Consider the following 22,621-nt stretch of genomic DNA (forward strand, 5'->3'; position numbering starts at 1 on the left):
AACATAGGGAAGGGGGGCAGAGAGAGGTGGAACAGAGAGAGGTGGGGATGGGAGTTACATTTGCGTTGCTATATTCCAGTAAAATGCAACATCATACTTACACAGTACCGTATACACATTGTTTTCTCCAATGAGATTCTTCACAGACAGTACACACCCCCGACATGACCCCGAGTTAATGAAATGTACGGAACATTATACTGAACATTTTGCTAATGTTAATTTTACACGAGAGGGCTCGTTGTCGCAGAAGTGACACATGTAGAGTTTGTATCCAAAGTGTGTGCTTTCATAGGCTAAGTATATAAGGCATTCCTATACTACACAACACAGGTATCTGTCCCGAAAATACTGTACTTTGTAGAGCGAACTCTTTTTTTCGACAAATCTGATACAATGTACAGTCTAAGGGCTCTAAAAAGCCACCGATATGCCACACTTATCTTGCAACAGATAAAAAGTTACCATGCGGAGAAGGTCGCAACAGTCGGTTCACCGGCAAGTAAAACATCAGACCAATACAAGGTAGGAGCCTAAGCTCACCAACCGGACTAACGTTAGGCCTATTCTTATTTTTTTTCCTTCATAAATGACACTAACTGTCACTAAATAAACAACCTAAGGATATGCTTTGTAGTGACGTTGGCTATTGCCTAGTCTACATTTTCGCTCATAATGACCTCAGAACTAGAATGAAAGCGAGTTGGTACTAAGTTAGTATTGACATCACAACATCACACACTATTTTAGGCCTATGATTGAACACACAACATTCTGTTGCCAGTTTCATTTCTTGAACTTCATGCCACACTATACTCTTTGGCTGTTTGATTAACGTTCGTTTTTTACGGTTAGCATTCATATAATTACATTTACAAGAGCGATGTGTCCATTCCTGTGCTTGAGAATGTCCAAAGCTGAGGACAAATGTTTCGATAAGTAGATAGTTGTACCCCACCATCACAACTACTGTGAGTGTGAAGTCAACTAATTCAATGGAAGTACTTCCATAACCAGGGAAGAGCAGCAGTTTATCACATTGGTCAAGAAACATGTGGTTCCTAGTGGGATTTGAACTGGTAATCTACAGCAAAGGAAGCATTAACCTCCCAAAGCAAATGTTTTTTTTTTTTTTTTTTTGGAAAATTTAGAAATTCAATTAGAATGATATTGGTAATCCATTGTTGTAGTTTTCATAGACTGCCTGCTTTGTTAGAACGTTACTTGCAGGAAAACATGTAGTCCATATTGACACATCTCTTTATATCTTCTTTATTTCGATCAGAGAAACGATGAATCCATGAGACGATTGGTAGATGAACTTAAAACAAAGATCTCTACAATAACCAAAGGAGGAGGCGAGAAAAGTAGCCAGCGTCACATTTCTAAAGGAAAGATGATGGTCAGAGACAGAATCAATAACCTCTTGGACCCAGGGTATAACAAAATAACTTTTATCTCTTTTTCTTGACTGCTCCTAGAACCAAATTTCTGGTTATTATAATATATTCAATGCCATACTTTCAATAGTAAATTTCTTTAGTTTACGAGAAGCCAGACATATTTTAATGTGCGTTATTTAAGATACACAACAAGCTGAAGCTAGCGATAAAGCTGTGTTTGTTACTGAGAACTATAGTATATTGCAGTGAGGTTTACATGGCTGTAACATATAGCAGTTGACCATTGGATAATGAATACAACTAATTTGGGGCGGTGCACTACAGACATGAAGCTGATTGGCGGTGGGGAGTTTCCCCCTTTATTTCACTACAGTTCAGAAATATCACATGATATTCTTTTTTTCGTTCTTTTGCTAAGATCACCGTTTCTGGAGATGTCCCAGCTAGCAGGTTATGATTTGTATGGTAGTGAAGAGGTGCCATGTGGAGGCATTGTGACTGGGATTGGAAGAGTTTCTGGGTAAGTGACTGATTTTAACAGCTTTCACAACTATGCTAATCAACTGTAGCAGTGACTAGCATTAATTCTGCTTTGATAAAAAATTTCACACATTTTCTTCCTGCCACTGCCTTCTCCCTTCCATCTCGTGGTGAATTTGTGATGTCAGATTTTTGTTATTGGAAAGTCTTTGTAAACATGTCCACAAATCAGTTATGATGCCAGGCAACATGACATCTTGATTGTTGTATAATGGATCTCAAGCATTTAATACCAGTGTTGGATTTTTTGCCTCTCTAGCCACGAATGTATGATCGTTGCCAACGATGCTACTGTCAAAGGAGGAACTTATTATCCAGTCACAGTGAAGAAACATCTCAGAGCTCAAGAAATTGCCAGGGAAAACAATCTACCTTGTATTTATTTAGGTGAGTTTTATTGGTTCTTGAACTTGGGGATTGGCTTTAAACTCAGGGATGCACTGTCATGTTTGGATGAAATTGTCAGAGGTTGTAAGAGCAAACGTGAGCACAGATTCTTTGTAATTTAAACAGGAAGGCTTGTCATAAGACGCAGTACAAACAATTGGAAGGGGACTTCCAGGCCCAGTCCAATCCCGCTCCAGAACAGCACTCCAATCCCACCTCAGAACAGCACTCCATGCCCACCTTAGAACAGCAGTCCAATACCGCCTCAGAACAGCATGCCAATCCCACCTCAGAACAGCACTCCATGTCCACAGAACAACACTCCAATCCCACCTTAGAACAGCATGCCAATCCCACCTCAGAAAAGCATTCCAATCCCACCTCAGAACAGCACTCCATGCCCACAGAACAACACTCCAATCCCACCTTAGAACAGCATGCCAATCCCACCTTAGAACAGCATGCCAATCCCACCTCAGAACAGCACTCCCATCCCACCTCAGAACAGCACTCCAATCCCACCTCAGAACAGCATTCCAATCCCACCCCAAAACAGCACTCCAATCCCACCCCAGAACAGCATTCCAATCCCACCTCAGAACAGCACTCCAATCCCACCCCAAAACAGCACTCTAATCCCACCTCAGAACACACTTCAATCCCACTCCTGAACACCACTCCAATCCCACCTCAGAACAGCACTCCATTCCCACCCAGAACAGTCCCATTGTAATACCCATGTTGTACTCTGTTTAATTGGCCTCTCCTTTCCTCTTTTGAACCTATTATTCTTTACCAATTCTTTCATTCAGTTTTGCATTGTTTCAAAACCAAGGTGTAATATTTTTTTGACCTAATGGACAGTAAACTCTGCTAACTGTGTGATGTTTTTTTCATTGGTCTCTGTTTACATCGCTTCCTTCACAATAGACTCTTAGAATCTTCATTTTCAATTTTATCCCTCAGTTGATTCTGGAGGTGCTAATCTACCAAGACAGGAGAATGTCTTCCCAGACAAGGAACACTTTGGTCGAATATTTTACAACCAAGCAAACATGTCAGCAGAAGGAATACCACAGGTTAAAGATTTGTTTTACTCTCAAATAAAGTTTAAGCTTAACTGTTAGGAAATATACTTCATATTTAATTTAATAATTTACTTTGTCAATTTTCATCGCTCATATGTGGTTGAACCTGCCACTATCGTACATGGAAAAGCATGTAGTTTAAAATATGGGGAGGAAAAAGTTTGTAATGGTTGGTACTATTTATTAGAATTGTTAGCATTTGGTATTTGAAAATAATGCATAATGTAATGTTGGATGGATTGTACTAACATTTAAATTGGGAGGGAGGGAGGGAAGGGTGGGAGGGAGGGAGGGAAGTGGAGGGTGCGAGGGAGGGCAGGGAGGGTGGGAGGGAAGGGCAAAGTGGGAGGGTTGATGGTGAATTAGTCTTAAAATGGACCAAATGCCCCATAATCTGTCATACTCTGCCATTTATGTATGGTTAAAGTTCAGGTCAAGTTCATTTTCCAGTCATTTTTGGTCATTAGTCACTTTAAGTGATATTCATGGAATCATGGCAAACCTGGTTTGTGATAAATTTAATAAAGCTAGATCACCTAATCCCAAACAATGAATAGACATGTTTTTTTATTTCATAAATGAGTTCCTAAACCTGTAAACTCTTGTACCAAAGTTATTACTGGAGTTATATTTATTTTCCCATTTCATAGATTGCAGTGGTGATGGGTAGCTGTACCGCTGGGGGCGCTTACGTACCTGCCATGGCAGATGAGAGTATCATTGTGAAGGAACAAGGGACCATTTTCTTAGGTGGACCACCTTTGGTAAGCCTGATTGGATGGAAATGTGACAATAGTTAATTTATTTATTTGTTTATTTATAAATTATAATTTGTTTATTTATTTTATTTATTTAGTTTATTAGTTGGTTAGCTAGTTAATAAGTTATTTAGTTGGTTGGTTGGTTAGTTACTTATTTTTACTTATTTTTTACGAAAGGATGAAATGAAACCTGCTAGTTGCATTGACTTTGTGTCAAATGATACCGATAACCAAGTACCAATAACCATGTTCCAAATAGATTGGTTATTTGTTTATTCATTTGTTTATTTTATTTAGTTAGTTCATTAGTTGGTTAGCTAATTAATAAGTTATTTAGTTGGTTGGTTAGTTATGTTTACTTTTTTTTTTACAAAAGTATGAAATGAAGCCTGCTAGATGCATTGATTTTGTGACAAATGATACTGATAATCAATTACCAATAACCACATTCATTCATTGTAAAAACAAAAAGGATTGGTGCAATAAGAAACAATAAAAACAGTCCATCAATGTGTTCTTGTTTCTTCTTCGTAAGGTGAAAGCAGCTACAGGGGAGGAAGTCAGTGACGAGGACCTTGGGGGAGCAGAATTGCACTGCAGGTAAGACAATAAACCAGAGATGACTATAAAATCACGGCCTTAAATATCTTGTTCGATCAAAATTAATGTATTAAAAATTGCTCTGATGTGTTAAAATATGCAACAGTTAAGGTGAGTGGGCATGGGGACATGATCTGGAGTGTAGTGGGGCTGGGAGTTGCTGTTGAAATAAGTTAAATGGCGGTTTATCAAATAATTGCTAGATAATTAGGTCAACATTATCATCTGATTATCTATTGACAGTGGTCATCAGCATTGTGTGAGTTGTTGCAGAAAGTTCCAATATTAGTTCAATATATCAGAAAGTCCCCATATGCAGCAGAAAATTGCCTATATTGGTCACATGTGTGCCAGAAATTCCACACATGGGTCGCATGTACACCAGAAAGTCCACATATTGATCCCAAAATACACCAGGGTCCCCATATTGGCTCATATGTCTCTTATGTTTCAGAAAGTCCCCATATAGCCCAAATAATGTCGGAAAGTCCCTCATATTGGCCACATATGTGTCAGAAAAATCCCCATAATAGCCTAAGTTATGTCATAGAGTCCCTCATATTGGCCCATACGTGTCAGAAAAGTCCCCATATTAGCCCAAATAATGTCAGAAAGTCCCTCATATTGGCCACATGTGTGTCAGAAAAGTCCCCATAATAGCCTAAGTTATGTCATATTGTCCCTCATATTGGCCACGTTTGTGTCAGAAAGTCGCCATAATTGGCTGAATATGTTGCAGACAGTCAGATAAAGTTTACTGTTGTTCAAGCATTGAACACACAATTACTTAACGTTATACTCCTCAATATTCTCAGAATAGTTTGGATGGTCAGAACCAGAGAGAAAACACTTTTGTGAACATTTGAAGTCAAGTCTGAAGAACAATTCCATGTATTTGTGATATCTGTCATGTTTTTCTTTTAAACCGTTTTACATTTTCTTACCTCCAGTAAATCAGGAGTCACGGATTACTTTGCTACAGATGACAAACATGCATTGTATCTTGCCAGGAGATGTGTTGCCAATTTAAACAGGAAAAAGGATGTAAATGTAAGTTAACTTAATAAATGTTTAATAAATGTTAATAAATGTTAATAATAATGTTAATAATAATAATGTTAATAATAATAATAATAATGTTAATGTTAATAAATGTAATAATTATTTGTGTCTGTGTTTGTTGTAGTGATTTCTTTCAATATTCTCAATTCTTTTTATTGAAAGGCCAATAGGCAATGTTTCCCATCATTTCACTCTTCAGAACCAAGTAGCCAGTTTCCCATTGGTCAATTACCATAATAGTATCTTCCATTCGACACACATGATAAAGTGAGCTGATATTCTCTTCAATTCTTACCAAAGATTATATCCCAGCCGCCCAGGGACCCGTTGTACCCCGTGGAAGAGATTTACGGCGTCGTACCCTCGGATTTCAATCAGGCTTACGATATACGAGAGGTCATCGCCAGGATCGTGGATGGCAGCGAATTTGATGAATTTAAAGCCATGTATGGGCCAACAATAGTGACAGGTGGGTATTTGGTTTCTACCATTGAGAATTGTTACAGTTTGGGGGTGCATTAATGGTCGGTGTCAGCGTAAAGTCTTCCTATCATTTAGTCTTAGTCAACTAATGTAATATTACATCTGGCTGAATATCTCATGTAGTGTATTGGAACATTGAGTGTCTTCTATTCTGGTTACGTTGTTGCATTAGTTGTGATTACCCTACTATCCCAGTGTTTTACTAATTTATCATTAAAATATGTATGCTAACATGTTACAAAACCTCCAAAACCAAATGTCACAGAATGTAAATCATGTAAATAAGTCCTAATTTTTTTAACACACGACATTAATTTCATTCAGCATGGATATATTTTATTTTCTTTATAACTTGCAGGCTTTGCTCGTATCCATGGCTACCCAGTTGGTATCCTAGGCAACAATGGAGTCCTGTTTTCTACCTGTGCCTTGAAGGCCACTCATTTTATTGAACTCTGTTGCCAGCGGAAGATCCCCCTGCTGTTCTTACAGAACATTACAGGTATTACTTGATTAACAGTATTATAAATATGAGGGAGATTATTTTTGTTACATGTCACTTCATTTCATTATGGAAAGTTTTCCTGAATAGATACACATTAAATGTGTCACAACCATCTGCGCTGCTTATAACCCCCTACCCTCCTCATCTATACATCCCTAATCCTCTCATTGTATCTGTCAGTCCCTTTACCCCCTCCTCAACCATATAACCCTCATCCTCTTGTTGTATCTGTCAGTCCCTCTACCCCCTCCTCAACCATATAACCCTCATCCTCTCATTGTATCTATCAGTCCCTCTACCCCCTCCTCAACAATATAACCCTCATCCTCTCATTGTATCTGTCAGTCCCTCTACAACCTCCTCAACCATATCACCCTCATCCTCTCATTGTATCTGTCAGTCCCTCTACCCCCTCCTCAATCACATAACCCTCATCGTCTCATTGTATCTGTCAGTCCCTCTACCCCCTCCTCAACCATATAACCCTCATCCTCTCATTGTATCTGTCAGTCCTTCTACCCCCTCAATCACATAACCCTCATCCTCTGGTTGTATCTGTCAGTCCGTCTACCCCCTCCTCAACCATATAACCCTCATCCTCTCATTGTATCTGTCAGTCCCTCTACCCCCTCCTCAACCATATAACCCTCATCCTCTTGTTGTATTTGTCAGTCCCTCTACCCCCTCCTCAACCATATAACCCTCATCCTCTTATTGTATCTGTCAGTCCCTCTACCCCCTCCTCAACCATATAACCCTCATCCTCTCTTTGTATCTATCAGTCGCTCTACCCCCTCCTCAACCATATAACCCTCATCCTCTCAGTGTATCTGTCAGTCCCTCTACCCCCTCCTCAACAATATAACCCTCATCCTCTCAGTGTATCTGTCAGTCCCTCTACCCCCCCCCACAACCATATTACCCTCATCCTCTCAGTGTATCTGTCAGTCCCTCTACCCCCCCACAACCATATTACCCTCATCCTCTCAGTGTATCTGTCAGTCCCTCTACCCCCTCCTCAACAATATAACCCTCATCCTCTCAGTGTATCTGTCAGTCCCTCTACCCCCCCCCCATTACCATATTACCCTCATCCTCTCAGTGTATCTGTCAGTCCCTCTACCCCCCCCACAACCATATTACCCTCATCCTCTCAGTGTATCTGTCAGTCCCTCTACCCCCCCCCCCACAACCATATTACCCTCATCCTCTCAGTGTATCTGTCAGTCCCTCTACCCCCTCCTCAACCATATAACCCTCATCCTCTCATTGTATCTGTCAGTCCCTCTACCCCCTCCTCAACCATATAACCCTCATCCTCTCTTTGTATCTGTCAGTTGGTTTATTTTCAGTATAGTGCTAGTATAAGAGAATCTTTTTTGGTCCCATCCTTTTCTTCCCTATACACTTAATGTCTCTTACTTTTCAATGCAAATGTGACAAAAGTGTGATAATTTAAGAAATAAAAAGGCAAAGATACCCATTGCTTCTGTCCCTGCCTGTGTAGTCTTACCAGCTTCACTTTTGTATGGAAGAAGAAAGATTTCTAAGTGTTTTTATTATTTAATAACTTTGTAAAGGATACATGTCATGTCATCTTCTTCTTTCAGGTTTCATGGTTGGGAGAGAAGCAGAAGCAGGTGGAATCGCCAAGAACGGTGCCAAGATGGTGACAGCGGTGGCAGCAGCAAGGGTTCCCAAGATCACGGTCATCGTGGGTGGATCCTTCGGCGCAGGCAATTATGGGATGTGTGGTAGAGCATATAGGTGAGAATGAGGGTTACAGGTTTGGTCAAGATGAAAGAGTGGATGGAGCGGAAATGCCAACTAATAGAGTCTCTCCCCGCCCTCCCCCCCTCAGGAAAAATATAATCAAAATTGCTTAACCTGTTAACCAGTCAATTCTTTGGATGGATAACTGATTACCAGAAACCCAAAAATTGCTTATCAACCTCTGGACGTCCATGCAAGTCCTGTCTATTCTACTAATCTAACCTATTGTGCAAAGTTCCCCTGTACCAGTATGTCATTGAGAATACAGCATATCTGTAAAAAATACAACATCACCTTAAGTTCTCAAAGTTTAAGGGTCGTGCTTGAGAACAATTTTCCTATATAACTTGATTTGACATTGCTGTGCTACACTTTAAGTGACCAATGTATTCATTCTTTCATTTATTTTCTGCTTTTCAGTCCTCGGTTCCTATACATGTGGCCCAATGCAAGGATATCGGTGATGGGAGGGCCCCAGGCAGCGTCAGTGTTAGCCACTGTCACACAAGAGAAACTCAGGCGAGAAGGCAAAGAGGTGAGATCGGAAATTACCTGTTACATATGTATTTGATCTCAAGTATGCCAAGATCACCTTTAATACAAATGAAGTGAAATTTGAGATCTGGTCGATTTTTAACATGTACAGCCATTAGATACGTATTTGTGTCTAATATACTCACCCACAGCAAACTTGATTGGTTGCACTTGGCAGAGGGCACAGGATGGTAGTTAAAAGCATGCACATCATTTTTGAAAGACATACTACTTGCAATCATGCAACATCTTAAAACTTGCACCACAAGAAAAGAGGCGTTGTTGTATAGAGGGCAGAAGTCCACAATGAAGCAATGAGACCATCTTCAAACTTGTGTAGTGACTAGTAGTTTATGGAAGAACCAAGCTAACCAATATCATGGTTTAATCCATGACAAAGTTACCCATTTATATTCTCATGTAATACCATATGTACATGCTGTCACAGCCAATAGAATTACTCTATTTTTCCATTTATTCTACTCCTGACACTTTTCCTGTGTAACTTGTTCTCTTTGTCTTTTCTTGTCTTGTCTTTGTCTCAGTTTTCTGAAGAACAAAGACAAGCCCTCATGGATCCAATTATTGAGAAGTATGAGGAAGAAGGAAGTCCATACTATGCCAGCTCCAGGTAAGAGGAGTTACCTCTGTAATCAAAAAAATTATGGCCAGACACAATAGTACATGAAATAATGGACGCATGGGATGGGAAGAGAGTCATGTATAAAGGAGGGACTTAATACTGTAGTCAATGATAGTATCAGTGGACAAAATAGTAAATGATATACAGTATCAGGACTTGATTGAATGGATGCATAGAATGGGATGGCAAGAGAGTCACATATATAGGAAGGACATAATACTGTAGTCAACTATAGTATCAGTGGATGCAATAGTACATGATATACAGTATCAGGACTTGATTGAATGGATGCATAGAATGGGATGGGAAGAGAGTCATGTATAAAGGAAGGACTTAATACTGTAGTCAATGATAGTATCAGTGGACAAAATAGTAAATGATATACAGTATCAGGACTTGATTGAATGGATGCATAGAATGGGATGGCAAGAGAGTCACATATATAGGAAGGACATAATACTGTAGTCAACTATAGTATCAGTGGATGCAATAGTACATGATATACAGTATCAGGACTTGATTAATGGAAGCATAGAATGGGATGGCAAGAGAGTCACATATATAGGAAGGACATAATACTGTAGTCAACTATAGTATCAGTGGATGCAATAGTACATGATATACAGGATCAGGAATTGATTGAATGGATGCATAGAATGGGATGGCAAGAGAGTCACATATATAGGAAGGACATAATACTGTAGTCAACTATAGTATCAGTGGATGCAATAGTACATGATATACAGTATCAGGACTTGATTAATGGAAGCATAGAATGGGATGGCAAGAGAGTCACATATATAGGAAGGACATAATACTGTAGTCAACTATAGTATCAGTGGATGCAATAGTACATGATATACAGGATCAGGACTTGATTAATGGAAGCATAGAATGGGATGGCAAGAGAGTCACATATATAGGAAGGACATAATACTGTAGTCAACTATAGTATCAGTGGATGCAATAGTATATGATATACAGTATCAGGACTTGATTAATGGAAGCATAGAATGGGATGGGAAGAGAGTCATGTATAAAGGAGGGACTTAATACTGTAGTCAATGATAGTATCAGTGGATGCAATAGTAAATGATATACAGTATCAGGACTTGATTGAATGGATGCATAGAATGGGATGGCAAGAGAGTCACATATATAGGAAGGACATAATACTGTAGTCAACTATAGTATCAATGGACACACTAGTACAAGATATACAGGATCAGGACTTGATATAATGGAAGCATGAGATACGAAGAGTCACATATATAGGAAGGACATAATACTGTAGTCAACTATAGTATCAGTGGATGCAATAGTACATGATATACAGGATCAGGACTTGATTGAATGGATGCATAGAATGGGATGGGAAGAGAGTCATGTATAAAGGAAGGACTTAATACTGTAGTCAACTATAGTATCAGTGGATGCGATAGTACATGATATACAGTATCAGGAATTGATTAATGGAAGCATAGAATGGGATGGCAAGAGAGTCACATATATAGGAAGGACATAATACTGTAGTCAACTATAGTATCAATGGATGCGATAGTACATGATATACAGGATCAGGACTTGATTAATGGAAGCATAGAATGGGTCACATATAAAAGGACTTAATACTGTAGTGAACTATAGTATCAATGGACACAATAGTACATGGTATACAGGATCAGGACTTGATTGAATGGAAGCATAGAATGGGATGGGAAGAGAGTCATGTATAAAGGAAGGACTTAATACTGTAGTCAACTATAGTATCAATGGATGCGATAGTACATGATATACAGGATCAGGACTTGATTGAATGGAAGCATAGAATGGGATGGGAAGAGAGTCATGTATAAAGGAAGGACTTAATACTGTAGCCAACTATAGTATCAATGGACACACTAGTACATGATATACAGTATCAGGACTTGATTGAATGGAAGCATAGAATGGGATGGGAAGAGAGTCATGTATAAAGGAAGGACTTAATACTGTAGTCAACTATCTGTAGTCAACAACTGTACTCAACAATCATTGAATGCGATAGTATGTGAAATTCAGTATCAAGAGAAGCTTGAAATGGGATGACAAGAGATTAATTTTTAAAGAGCAAGAGAGTATGAGCAAAGGGCAGGATCCAACACAGATTTATATCACAACGTTTAGCAAACTTAATGCAGGACAAGTTATATTGGGATTACTTTCTAAGCTCATAAATATATGTTTTGGCTTATCGTTTCACCTTAAAAGTTCTTTACTGTTGTAACAAAGCTGAAACGGATGACAAACATTGTTGTTTGTTCTTCCGACATGATTCAGAAATGCTACGAGTTTCTTCTGTTTCATCCTATTCCTCGTCGTTATTTTTCTTTTTGCAGACTATGGGACGATGGTGTTATTGATCCTGCAGACACGAGGAAAATTGTAGCTATGAGCTTAAGTGCTGCCCTCAACAGACCCGTTACAGACACACGGTTTGGTGTCTTCAGAATGTAACCTTGCTGTAGTTTTGAGAAAAGGAAGGAATCTGAAATGATTCAAATTAGTGGATCTATTTATAGAAGGGATACAGAGATGGAAAGGATGACCAAACTGGAAAGGAGAGAAAGGTTAAATAACTGATATTTATATTCTTAAATTAGCTGGTTGCATTTCCATCATTGGATCATCAACATACCTACAATGTTCACATACCGGGATAGGTACATTGCATTTTGAAGGTCTATCCGTGTTTTGATGATTCTGATTAAATAAAGACTGTCAGATGCCTAAGTTTAAAACTCCTCATCCAGAAACCAGGATATTGTGTATTTTCCAATGTAAAATTCCACACTGCCAAAAGACTTGTAATTGTTAGAACACATCAAAGTGCTACGTGATGCCTTTCATCTGCATTTCCAGGCTATGAAATATAAATTTCAATGATCCAGCTTGTCTCGTAATCTGTGACCTGTACGTTTGTAGTTGTAATATTATGAGAAATCAAACCTTAAAGATCAAACTATGTCCATAAATTGGAGGCCACATAAGTCAAATTAAGTTTAATCAAGTCCTTCTTCACAAATTCAGGGATATTTCTGGCATAGTACACTAAATCAGGGATCAATTTTAGTCCGAGAATAACACCTCCGATTGTAAGGGATTTGTCGAAAGGTTCGACTATGTCTTGAGCTTTGTAGCCATTTTATAATCTAAAGACAATAGGGATAGAAAAACAGGTGTTCATAGAGAGGTGGGAGGGGGGCAGGAAGTGTAGAATATAAATAAATCTGTAAAAATATTATAATATAAAATATTATAATATAAGAGATTATATTATAAAATATTATAATATAATTATAGTCAATAGAAAAGGGAAAATCATTGTAATCTCCAAATTATTTCTCAAAAATGCCCTCATATTTGCCTATGCTGGTCAAAACCATCACTTTTGGAATATGTAGAACGAGCTTTGAACATATAAATAGGACTGTTTTTTTTTCAGAGGTGGTTTAAGAGATGGCGTCAAACAACACTGAATCTGTCACGACGTGGACCTGTCAAGCCTCGTTGTCTGACAATAACGAAGAAAAGCTTTTATAGCAAGATCAAGAACTGTACATTAACTGATTGAAACGAGTTAATTTAAACACGTCCTCTGGGATTTTAAGCATGAAACTAGTTACTCAAGTTTCAGGGAGTTGAGCGAGTTCCTTGTTTTTTTGTGTGCTATTTATGGGGCAAAATGGACTAAATTACATTTGGAATAAAGAACCATCGCCAATTGAAAAGAATTATCAATTCCAAGGCATTCTGCCCATTGGGGCCTGTAATTCTTCAGATGTATGGTAATACGATTTAGACATATACCATATCCTCCAAGATGAATTTAATGTGATCTCTGGTAACCATGGAGATTATCATTGTTTGCATGTTACTATGGTTTCTTCTGAAATTGATCATGTATTTAAGCCAAAGTGTATTATCATGAATGTTGTGTTTTTTTGGCTTCCTTCCTCGCTGTTAACATATTTATCCTCTTCAAGATGAGTGGATTGAAGTAGAAAACACTAAATAAATAATATAAAAACTTTTATGTGACTGTTTTTGTTCTTTCAGTCTCCTTAAGGATTAGCATAAATGCATTAACCCAAGTAGTATGTAACATGTATGTATTTTAGATCCTCCTGCAAGCAGGAACTCACGAAGAAGCCACCATTGGCTTATCAAAGCCGCAAGTTGACCGAAGTCAGTCTCTTACATTCATATTTAACGTCCATGATTATGAATTGTCAACAACTCTGTTACTGGACGACATACATTAATCTTGGAGTGACTGGAACCGGGGACCTTATGATTGAAAGGCACCGGCGTTAACCACTGAGCTAACACTCCTATGTAGTAGCATAAGATAAGCTGGAAATGGTTAAGAAACGGAAGAAGTAACAAAGTTTAAAGCAGGTTACATTATGCTATAACCAGCTGTCACCATCTTCTAAACATTGGTTGGCATATAGAGCATGACATATCAAAATAAATGGAAGAAGAGAGGTTTATTATGGCTGATGGTTTCTTGTCCTGTCTACTTCCTCCCTGGAAAGAACTGATTTACCATGTGCAAAGGAGGGAGCCAGAGGGGCTATGGACAACCCCCCCCCTGCCCCAACCCTTCCTTCGTCAGTTAGGGGAAAATGGCTTTCTATATTCAGTCTGGGAAGCATTAGACCACTCTTCCTGGTGATCACACCCCTTCTCAACCTTGCACATAAAATCTTTCATATTCCTTGGTTTAGACCTAGTTATTAAGACCCTAATTTATGTGCATCAGAATGCATCTTCCTGGGGGGGGGGGGGCTCTCTAGACCCTAGACATAGGAGTTAGGTTCAGTGACTCCATGGTAATACCCTCTCCTTGATAAAACCATCGACATGTGGCACTTCCATTATGATTCATGCCCCATTCAGGGGGGGGGGGGGATTAAGAATTTGAAATCCTGTGCATACCACTGCAGAGAGCTGTTTAGTATTCTACCCTGTAAAGAGGCTTACACAATTATTATTATATGTGACATAGAGTATCTTAAAAATGCAGTTTTGCCTCTGTATTCTTTCATCTTTGACATGCAGTTGTTGTGGTTACAAACAGCAATGCTCCATCAGTGATTGCTTGACAGAGCAATGTAACATGTGAGCAACCATGGCTACATCGTCCTGGTAATTTTTTATTTATTTATTTTTTTTAAGATCAAAACACAGGTTATGAAGACTCCTGCAAGAACGGCCCTGACCGGGGAAAACATCTCCGATGTCATCCATCTACAAAGAACCTCTGTTGCCCAGACTCACCGGTAGCTGTCTTCCATGTTAGACAATTAATATGAACAAAACTACAAAATAAGGAGACAACAAAAACACAACATTTCAAATGTGCTAATTTCTCATCTATTCTAAGTATCCTTTGATGAAGTTTCTCATATTGTCTTAGTATATTTCAACTTAAAAATCGAGTGCTTGCTTGATCATATTTTTATTTTATTTTTTCAATCATATTTTTTTTCCCTTCATATTCTTAATATTACTTTGGAATTACTAACGCTTTTCTTTTTCTACCTTTAATTAAGATTAATTACAAAAACGAAATGTGCTTAAAAATGAGATTCTGCTCAGCTGGTGAGATGTGGGTCTCTCATGCAATTTTATAGACCATGTTAAAAATGTTCAAAAATCTGGGATTAAACTTCTTTCTTTGGCTTGTACAAAATGAAAATTGACATTTACACATTTTTTCGTTGCATGGAAAAATAAACTCTGTATCCGTCAGGCAGAATATTAACAAGTGAATACACTTTCCACAATCATATGGGCGCTCCGCTCGTTGAATGCGTTCCCCCTCTTTAAAGCTATTTCAACACAGAACAATTCGGACTGTCTCTTTAAGTATTCGTACCAACTACGTGCACACAAGGAATTTGACAAGAAATTTCAAAACCGACAACACAAATTGTTTATCAAAAACAAAAAACGTATCTTAAGCGTTCTATCTCCAAGACTATAGATGCGAACATGGAAGGTTGCAAATAAGAGTCTGGAAGTGACATTCGCTTGTTTCTTTCTTTAAATAGGTGCATAGATTGGTCTCGCATTGTTGAATATTATAACAAAGGTAAAAAAATAACATCCAACAAAATAAGCTGCAAAAAAAAAATAGACTGTGGCGAACAAATAAACTTAGGAAATTTAAAGATTCTTTTTCTTGGTCAAACAGTTTTCACAATTGTCACAGATGGCACCAGAACTATTATAGCATCAAACATCAAACACAGTTTTCATGGTTTTTATTTGGCAAAGAACATTGATAATTTCTAGATTACAATACTGTGAAAGCCCAAGACAGTTCTTTTTCCACGCAGTAACTTTTACTACCAGTAAAAATCACTACTGTTTTACAGTCAATACTCGATACGCAATAAATACCTATTGGCACCCAGATTGAAACTTAAGGCAACCAATCCGAAGAGAGAAAAAGAAAAAAAAATGTCGTTTACATTATTGATGTAGTATTACAAAAACACAGGATAGCATTTAAACAAAGGACGCATTCAACGAGCTGATCTGACCCTCTGACAACGTTTGACCAAAATTTCACAAGAGTGACCGCCACGTGGAGAACCGGTTTACTAAATCCACTAACACACATAGCTATGGATACATTTGACGAGAAAAACCGCCACTGAGATCTACGGTGCCTTCCCCACCACAACAAATTTCACAAGTTTCTCAAATATTTATTTTTAATCTGGTTCAAGATTAAACATGCAAGTGACACCAACCATAAGTAAGGCATCTGGGTCGGGGTGGAAGTCCGTAGAAAATATCCTGTTTCTCAAGGATGGTACTGTTCGTATTATTAATAATTTATTTTTGTCTTATATCGGCCGAAATTAACGGCACACAAACACTCATAATGTATACACACAACCTCTCGGTTTAAGATGTTCTAGACCTGTCCACCACACGTGTAAACTTGACAAAATGCACCACAGAAAAAGGACAAAATTTCACCACGATAAAGATCTCTGTTATATCACTCCATTGACGTACATTCATCACAAAATCACAATTTGGGACTAAATATCATCATCATCATCAAAAATGAGAAAACAAAGATGACCGGAAAAAACAGAAAAAAAAACAAAAAACATTATTTCTTTAGATAAACCTATTCACAGACCTTTTGGGGTTCCTAGGTCTATCACAGAACATCAAAAGTTTGTCGCAAAAAAAACCAAAACGGAAAAGAAAAATGAAGAAAAAACATTTGACCGTAACAATGAGACTATGCATTGGGGCATGTAAGATGACATTGGCCCACATTACATCAAAAACATTCATCTTGGGTTAAAAAGATAATTTTGTACAAATTTTCTCTCTCCATCCTCATTTTAGAAACGGTTTAAAAACAGTGAAAAACATGAACAAGATCCACATCCCTACCAGCTGAGCAGAAAAGCATTTGTTTAAAAAATTATAATCATAATAATAATAATGATGAAGTGGCAAAAATTTTGTTTCCTTAAGTTTTTAAAATGGTTAAAGTTAAATAAAGAAATATTAATGGAGGAAAAAAATTTTTTTTTTCTTTTTTTTTCATCTTATTCTCTTCTCTTTTTAAGTTATCGTAAATTCCTGTAAATTTTTTTTCCTCTTCAATTTTTTTTTCGGCATCAAAACTGCTCTCCGAAGGCAGTCCGATATTCTGTACAATAGGCCAAGGTTAGCCAAAGAGCTAAATAATGTCAACAATTTATTAGCAGAGAGAGAATCACTGAAAATCTCGTTCCTTTCTTTCCTCCGAGAAGTCTAATTAACAAATGGTAACAAAATTGTAGCCAATTAATAATTGTAAGTTTTTTCTCATAAAATTTGTCCAAACAGAAAAGAAAATGATTTCTAAATCGAGATTTTCGTTTCGGTTCGTTATTGTTATGCATATGCATATATGCAAATGCAGTAGTATGCATTTGTTAATCGATCACTTTCATGATTCTAAAATCGCTTGACATTTTTTTCAGTAAAAACTGGTTTATACTGAAGGTCATGATTTTGTAAATCGCCTTTAAACTTCCGGCCGAAGAGAAGATCTTTGTCTTAATAACTGTTTTCTGATAATAGACCCGACAGAGCATCTTTCGTTTCAAGACCGTTTACACGGGACCGCAAAAACCATTCTTACATACCCTCCACTGCCGCCTCGCAGGATACAAACCGATGCCGGGCGGGCTCAGAGAATTGCACAATAAGAGGTAGACATAACAATTTTTTTTCTATAAACTCATCTCTCGTAAATTGCAGAAAGTTAAATACCATGGTTCTAAGAATAAAGAAAATTGCACACATAATTTCAGAAAGTTCTTCCCAATTTGCTTGTTTGGTTTTTTTCTCTTTTTTAACATTTCTCAAGTTCAAACTTTTGTGGAATAAGCGTCAAACAGACACGTTTCGTCTCATTTTCTTATTCTTTTCTTTCGACGAAGGAAGAAATTTCTTACGATAGTTCATCGACCCTTTCGCCGGTGTCAGTTTTTTGGTCGGGCAATTAACTTTCTAAAGATAATTTCGATAATGACCATCAGCTGATGAATAAAGACATTCGTGATAAATAGATGAGTAACCGTCTATCACTTACAATATGTTTCATGCTTCTTTTTTGGTCATTCCTGGAAATGCCCATTATAGTAAAAGACGACGAAACAACTTTGCGCTTTTCACTTTAAGTACATAAATGATATGTAACAAAAGAAAATGTTCTAAAGCTTCTAATGTTTTCTTCTAATGCTGACCACTTTGCTCTAATGCAGAAATACCTCTGGGCAATCATCCTCCCCTCAAATCATCCTTTCCCCCCCCCTGGCCCCATCCCATTCCACCCCCTGACCATTTCCAAGTTCCCACTACTACAACTTCCTATAAGTTAGATATAATTTACAGCAGAAAATGAAATCACCATTTCTATATTTGTTAAGTACATTGCAAGTAATTAATAGTAAATCCATTTAGTATCTGCCGACCATTTTTCGAACTAAATATATTCTAATCTGATGTAATTGACAAAATTTTGGCGCAAATCTGGATAGCAGACTGGCCCAAATCTTTATCTGTAGGGAGCTGTTAAGTTGAGTTGACTTCCATTTTCTGAGATTTTACACTCTTCGGTCTGCATTAAGTTGAAAACATTTAAATCCCTGGCAAGTTTGGTGTCATGAGTTGCATAAAGTGAAATTTACGTATCACACAAGGGAGAAAACTAATGACACATGAAATGCTTGAATAATTACCCCGAATATTTGCAACCTGAAACTACTAAACCACTGAACTCATAATTCCTGATTTTACACTTCAAGAAATATCAGCATCCTTGAAATCGACAAAACGTTTCCAAAGTTAGTGCTCGACCTGTTTCAGTGCTTCCAATATTTACTTCCTGCCATTCAACCTTTTCGTCAGTCAACATTGCACTGATTGTGTGGGAGAAGGTTAAGGGTGGGGGAGAGGGTGAGAGGGGGACGGGGTGGGGAATGGATCTACGTCAGCATAATCATAGAGAAAAGGGAACCTAAATCAGCTTTATGTTGTCACTGCATAAATGAACATGAAGGCAAATAACAAGAAAAAAGTCTCAAAGAATCTGTAAATAAGAAAAAGTAACTATATGGAAAACTGATATAATATTATAAATGTTTTCAAAGTTTGTTAGTTCTTTTTGAGTTGTGATATGGCAGTATCATACTGGTTGTTTACTATACTAGAAAATGGCAGCTTTGTCTAGATGGAAAAGTTTCTGACTAAACGATAAAAATGTTTTCACCCCCATCTCCCAACAACAACTATAACCCTGGAATAAAGTAACAAATACTGAAATGTCATATTCGTGCATAAAACTGTGTTTTTTCCTTCTGTTTTTCTAGAGAGAAAACAAAAAAATAAAAAAACCGATGAAGACAAAACGGAATCGGACCTTACGGCTCATGATGTCGCAGAGGCGACTGACTAAATTTTTTGTCCACATCTGACGATTGTTTGATCGTTTGGAATGTTCAACTGAAGCACACCTATCTACATGATGATAGTTAAACTATTAACTAGAAAGGTAAAGAAAAATTTATGTAAATGCTATTATTTGTTCTATTCTTAAGCAAGCTTTTTCACTTGTGAATACAGAAATTGAAGAAATAAATAAAAAATGGGAAAAAAAAAATACGAAAAAGAAAAAAATTATTGAAAATATTGCACATATGCTAAATTGTTTTTGCCCTCTCTTGGGATTAAATAGAATAGGAAAACCAAAAATGAAAACTTTTTCTTTTTGTGTAGAAAAAAATTGGAAAACTCCTCGATTGCCTTCTCAAAGTTTGTTTGTTTTGTTTTGTTTATTGTGGGTTTTTTTTTTTTTTTTTCTTTTGGTTAAAGATTTCGACCTTGATTTGTAAAGTGAAGAAGTTGAATGCGCACATTGTGCTTTCTTGTTCGTTAAATTTTGAACAAGTTTTAAATGTAAATTTTAATGAGGAAAGAAAAAAAAGGAGGAACAATTTGCTCCTTGTATTTTTTTTTATGTCGTTTTTTTCTTCTGTCTTGCATTTTCTGTTTTTTATTTTCTTTTCGTAAATTAAAAAAGTGGAAAATTTAAATGGAACTTGGTTAGTGGCAGACATGAATAGTCTTGCCCTTATCTTGGTGTTCAATAGGGTTTGTTGGCGTCCTTCGGTCGCTTGAGTTGGACTTTCAAGCGCTTGGTACCGATAGAGAACCCATTCATAGCAGTGATAGCATTCTGGGCACACCTGGGATCATCAAAGCTCACAAACCCTGAAATCAAATTAAAATTAAATTAAGTCAAAACTCAAATTAAATTAAATTAAAAATCAAGTTAAAATTAAGTTACTATCAATTTCTCACAAATTTAAATTCATTATCACGACAAAATTATATTTTAATAAAAGATTTAGAATTGGTACTTTTCCGTTAAAAACATCGTCAAATGTATATTTTAAAAAGAGAGATACTTCGGAAGCTTTTGGAGTCAGTTCGTAACTGGCTCTGATCATGAATCGATCACCTGACCATGTCTTTATCCCAATTGAAGGGGGGGAGGAAATAATGCACTAACTATAAAGGCAATCTTACCAACTCCCCCCCCCCCACCCTTAAACCCTTGTCTCATAATAGAGAGCTCTAGGGAAATGGTAATAATGCCTAGCTAACACAAATTTTTGCAACAAAAATTTTTTATGGATAGAGAGAGAGAGGACATTAGAAGGACTAAGCAGGAGAGGACTGTACAGCCGTACACTGTACAGCCGTATATATACAGCCGTACACTGTATAGCCTTATAGACTGTATAGCCGTACACTGTATCTGCTCTATCGCTGTAATTTACTCACCAAAACACTTGCTCTGGTTTGTGACGCGGTCCATGAATACCTTAGCACTGATGACGTTACCAAATGGTGCAAACATAGACATGAGCTCGGCGTCACTTATCTCTGGTGGCAGGTGATAAATGAAGAGGTTGCACCCCTCTGGACCTGCAAAGGGGAAAGCAAAAAAGACATAGACGTAAGTAAGCTAGGCATCGCTCATCTCTGGCGTGTCAGGCGATAAATGAAGAGGTGGTTGCACCCATCTGGACCTGGAAGGGAAAGCAAAAAACATAGACATGAGCTCACCATGGCTCATCTCGGTCGGCAGGTGATAAACCACGACGTTGCACCCCTCTGGACCAGCAAGGGAAAACAAAAAAAAACTTTAATAAGAAAGGAAGAAAACCTAGAAGAGAAAACCAATATCAATTCTTTGTTGTGAGATATTTATCATCGCAATGCATAGAACCAGGAGGTAGGAGCCGGGGGGCACTGGGGGCATGTGCACCCCCCCCTGACTTTTTCCAAAATAGCAAATGTGCCCTACTGGCAAACAAAATGCGCCCCTTTGATGAAGAACTGTCTTTTGGATATCCTAAGCCTTTGCTCATTTTAATATTTTATTTGAATTATTCACATGCACCATGATAGTATTGATAGCATAATAACACATCATATATATTTAAGTGATATGGCCGGTGTGTATCGGTTTATAGCATAACGAGTGGTGGTTGTGGAATGAGAAAGTGCCCCTCTGATGTTGTGCGCCCCCCCCCCACCGACTTTTTGGAAGCTTCCTATCCCCCTGCATAGAACTAATGCTAAAAGAGGGCACATGGTTTATTGATTAGTTAAGGATGAGCAAAGGAGATTTGGCTGGAAACTTAGAAGTGACTAGCTCTAACCATTATTCTTTTATAACATTAACATTGTATGTGCAATACAATGACTATAAAATGTAGCAAGCAATTGTCCTGCAATGCTGTACAACATGTAACAATCGACACATCAGCAAAATTAAACAACTTTTCATAAGGGCCAATACTGCAACTGAACAAACGGCTCGATTTCATTACTTTTACGGTTTTTATATAATAAAACTCTTGATGTTTTCTTACCCTCTTTCTGTGGGGTCACAATCACTGGGGGTTGCTGCTGCTGGGGGAAGGCTGTGTGGGACATCTGACCGTAAGCACTGGGATAAGTAGCTGTACACAAAATATAAAGAGACGAACCTCAAAAGTCCATTCGCAAATGGTCTATCATCAGCAAACATCAGTTCCAAATATTGTAAAGTGTCAAAAAATTTATAATAAAAAAATTAATTCTTCAATAAGCTGGTATGTTATTCCAAGAGGTAATATAAACCTTGTCCAATGATCTCTAGCTGGTTTAACTGGTGTCTGAGTAACTTTTCAAAGAACTGGTTTCTCTATCCTAGT

General features: G+C 37.7%; 2 protein-coding genes across 4 annotated transcripts in view; one reads left to right on the forward strand and one right to left on the reverse strand.

Moving 5' to 3' along the window:
• Positions 1-242: 242 nt before the first annotated feature.
• LOC139966846 (methylcrotonoyl-CoA carboxylase beta chain, mitochondrial-like) lies at positions 243-20,625 on the forward strand. Its single transcript, XM_071970264.1, has 14 exons — positions 243-525; positions 1,286-1,437; positions 1,822-1,923; positions 2,203-2,330; positions 3,297-3,409; positions 4,069-4,182; positions 4,715-4,779; positions 5,730-5,829; positions 6,142-6,310; positions 6,683-6,826; positions 8,440-8,596; positions 9,023-9,137; positions 9,682-9,767; positions 12,158-20,625. The coding sequence occupies exons 1-14, from the start codon at positions 397-399 to the stop codon at positions 12,273-12,275; spliced, it is 1,692 nt and encodes a 563-aa protein (XP_071826365.1). The 5' UTR covers positions 243-396; the 3' UTR covers positions 12,276-20,625.
• The window catches only part of LOC139966845 (CUGBP Elav-like family member 3-B), a 42,785-nt gene continuing 35,341 nt past the window's right edge, over positions 15,178-22,621 (reverse strand). For 2 of the 3 annotated variants that reach the window (XM_071970260.1, XM_071970263.1), the window contains 4 exons: positions 22,298-22,387; positions 21,486-21,533; positions 21,201-21,344; positions 15,178-20,624 (listed from right to left, as the gene is read on the reverse strand). In XM_071970260.1, coding sequence (XP_071826361.1) covers positions 20,497-20,624; positions 21,201-21,344; positions 21,486-21,533; positions 22,298-22,387 — 410 coding nt within the window. In that variant the 3' untranslated portion in view covers positions 15,178-20,496. The remainder of the gene's footprint in view (positions 20,625-21,200; positions 21,345-21,485; positions 21,534-22,297; positions 22,388-22,621) is intronic. The other variant, XM_071970261.1, reaches the window with a different exon arrangement.

The sequence above is a fragment of the Apostichopus japonicus genome, chromosome 4 (assembly GCF_037975245.1).
Source record: "Apostichopus japonicus isolate 1M-3 chromosome 4, ASM3797524v1, whole genome shotgun sequence".
In the NCBI taxonomy this organism is placed as follows: Eukaryota; Metazoa; Echinodermata; class Holothuroidea; order Aspidochirotida; family Stichopodidae; genus Apostichopus; species Apostichopus japonicus.

Coding starts and splice junctions, on each gene's coding strand:
- LOC139966846 (XM_071970264.1), top strand. CDS start 397: ATGTACAGTCTAAGGGCTCTAAAAAGCCACCGATATGCCACACTTATC. Junction 1,438..1,821: donor AATAACCTCTTGGACCCAGG/GTATAACAAAAT, acceptor TCTTTTGCTAAG/ATCACCGTTTCTGGAGATGT. Junction 9,138..9,681: donor TCAGGCGAGAAGGCAAAGAG/GTGAGATCGGAA, acceptor TCTTTGTCTCAG/TTTTCTGAAGAACAAAGACA.